The sequence below is a fragment of the Augochlora pura genome, unplaced genomic scaffold, assembly GCF_028453695.1.
Source record: "Augochlora pura isolate Apur16 unplaced genomic scaffold, APUR_v2.2.1 APUR_unplaced_4555, whole genome shotgun sequence".
In the NCBI taxonomy this organism is placed as follows: Eukaryota; Metazoa; Arthropoda; class Insecta; order Hymenoptera; family Halictidae; genus Augochlora; species Augochlora pura.
In genome coordinates, this window is record NW_027584926.1 from 1 (window position 1) to 1868 (window position 1868).

General features: G+C 36.7%; 1 protein-coding gene across 1 annotated transcript; it reads right to left on the bottom strand.

Moving 5' to 3' along the window:
• Positions 1-335: 335 nt before the first annotated feature.
• Positions 336-1701, bottom strand: LOC144477859 (putative fatty acyl-CoA reductase CG5065; the record flags this gene model as incomplete). Its single annotated transcript, XM_078195594.1, has 3 exons — positions 336-613; positions 1207-1455; positions 1556-1701. Coding segments are annotated over 3 exons (636 nt in total), but the record flags the coding sequence as incomplete, so codon positions are not given.
• Between the last annotated feature and the right edge of the window lie 167 nt (positions 1702-1868).

The following is a 1868-nucleotide window of genomic DNA, read 5'->3' on the forward strand; positions in this document are numbered from 1 at the left end:
GATTCAAATTTTCTTTCGATTTAATAGAAATGATTAGCAAGCCATATTTATCGAATCGTGCACGATACGGTCCTCACGAGTCTAGCTCGTTATTATAGTGCAAGGGATTAACCCTTGTGATAAAGAATCCATGCAAGATCTATTAAATACATAATATAAGTATATAATATTTATATAAATATAAATATTATTAATTTCTTCTAAATCGAAATCAAATTGTATTCTTCTATTATCAAAGTTTAGAAACGGAAGTAGATAACGACAGTACAGAGAAGAAAAATTATCTGGTCCTATAGGGTACGGTATTAGGAACAAATAATATAATTTAATAAATAAATGGATAAATGGATTGTTATCGGAGGATGCTAAATATCAGATACATACGATGTGGAAGAGGAAATCGAGTAACTTGTACGCGAACGGCTGTGTTGCGACCAGCACCCAATAGCACCAAATCATACGCGTGGACCGGTATTCACTTGCAGCAGCTGTAGTCACCGCGCGGAACAAACCCCAAGTGTATGGATTCCGCGCTGATGACACTTGATTGTAAACGGGCACCCTCTCCTCGTCTCGCATGTCCGTCTTTTTCTCCATCTTAGCCAAAGCATTCCTAGAAAAGAATATAAATTAACAAATCAATTTCAAGCACAGCCCGACTGGACGGACATTCGTTAACCCTTCGCACTCGTGTGGTGACTCCGGGACAACATAAAATTATTGTATCACGTTGCAAAATAATCCCTGTATTAACAAAGTTTGCATTTTAGAAATTGTTAAAGTCGTGTTATGTTAGCACGAATCGCAAGAATCAATTACATATAAATCAAATACACTTTTTTATATGAAATGGAAATACTATAAGCCAGAGAAATTATTTCAGATTTCCAGTTGAAATGTCTTCGAGTGCGACGGGTTAAAATATTCTTTGTCTCTGATATGTGTCACAACAGCGCTACTTGTATATCAAGCAAAATAAAAAGAATTCAAGATATATTGCTCGAACATATCATTTTTCACGACATATAAAATTGAATAAACTTCGACAAATAATGATATTATATTATCATATATAATTAATTATATTAAAATTCACATTATTGATTCATTCAACTGACTTTAAGTATTCTCTATGTATTACAATTAATAAAACCATCAGCAATCTCGAAGAGGAATTCCTGACATTTGTTTACATAGAACGCTGACCTTTTATTAATATCCCAAGCAGCAGCGATAATGTTGGACACGACGTAATCAGCAGGTATAGCTTCTATGTTGTACTCTGGCCTGGCAAGCGTTACATGTACCACACCCACACTGGTTGAGGCAGCTATCGGACGGACAGCTATCGACGGACGAACAATTCCCACCGGATAATCTTCCGCGTACTTTAGCACAACATTTTCTGCAGTCACCTTAGAAAAGGTGTAATTGTTCGGCCACTTCCCTCGTAATCTACAATATAGAAAAATTGTAGTAACACCTGTTATTGTAATAAGATTATTAATGTAGTTATTATTCTAATAGTAATTCTTGTTTTCAGACGAATACTTACATAGGCTCCACCTCTTTCAACATGTCGTTGTCCAAACAATCGACCAACGTTAATAGTTTGTCGCAGTCTAGTGGTGGTTTGTAATGAATTTCGTCGATAGTTTCATGCACGCAGTTCGAGAACGCTGTCGACACGTACACGAAGGACTGCGAATGAAATAATTAGCAATCATTCCGTTGATTCCTTTCCGGACAACTGGTGAACGTTGGACAGTTTCAGAGCAACAATTTATCAAGATTTCTTTCGTTTCATCGCAGCGAGAAAGGAATTTCGTTCCAGAACATTGAACGTTGCCGTGACCGACGGCAAAGGA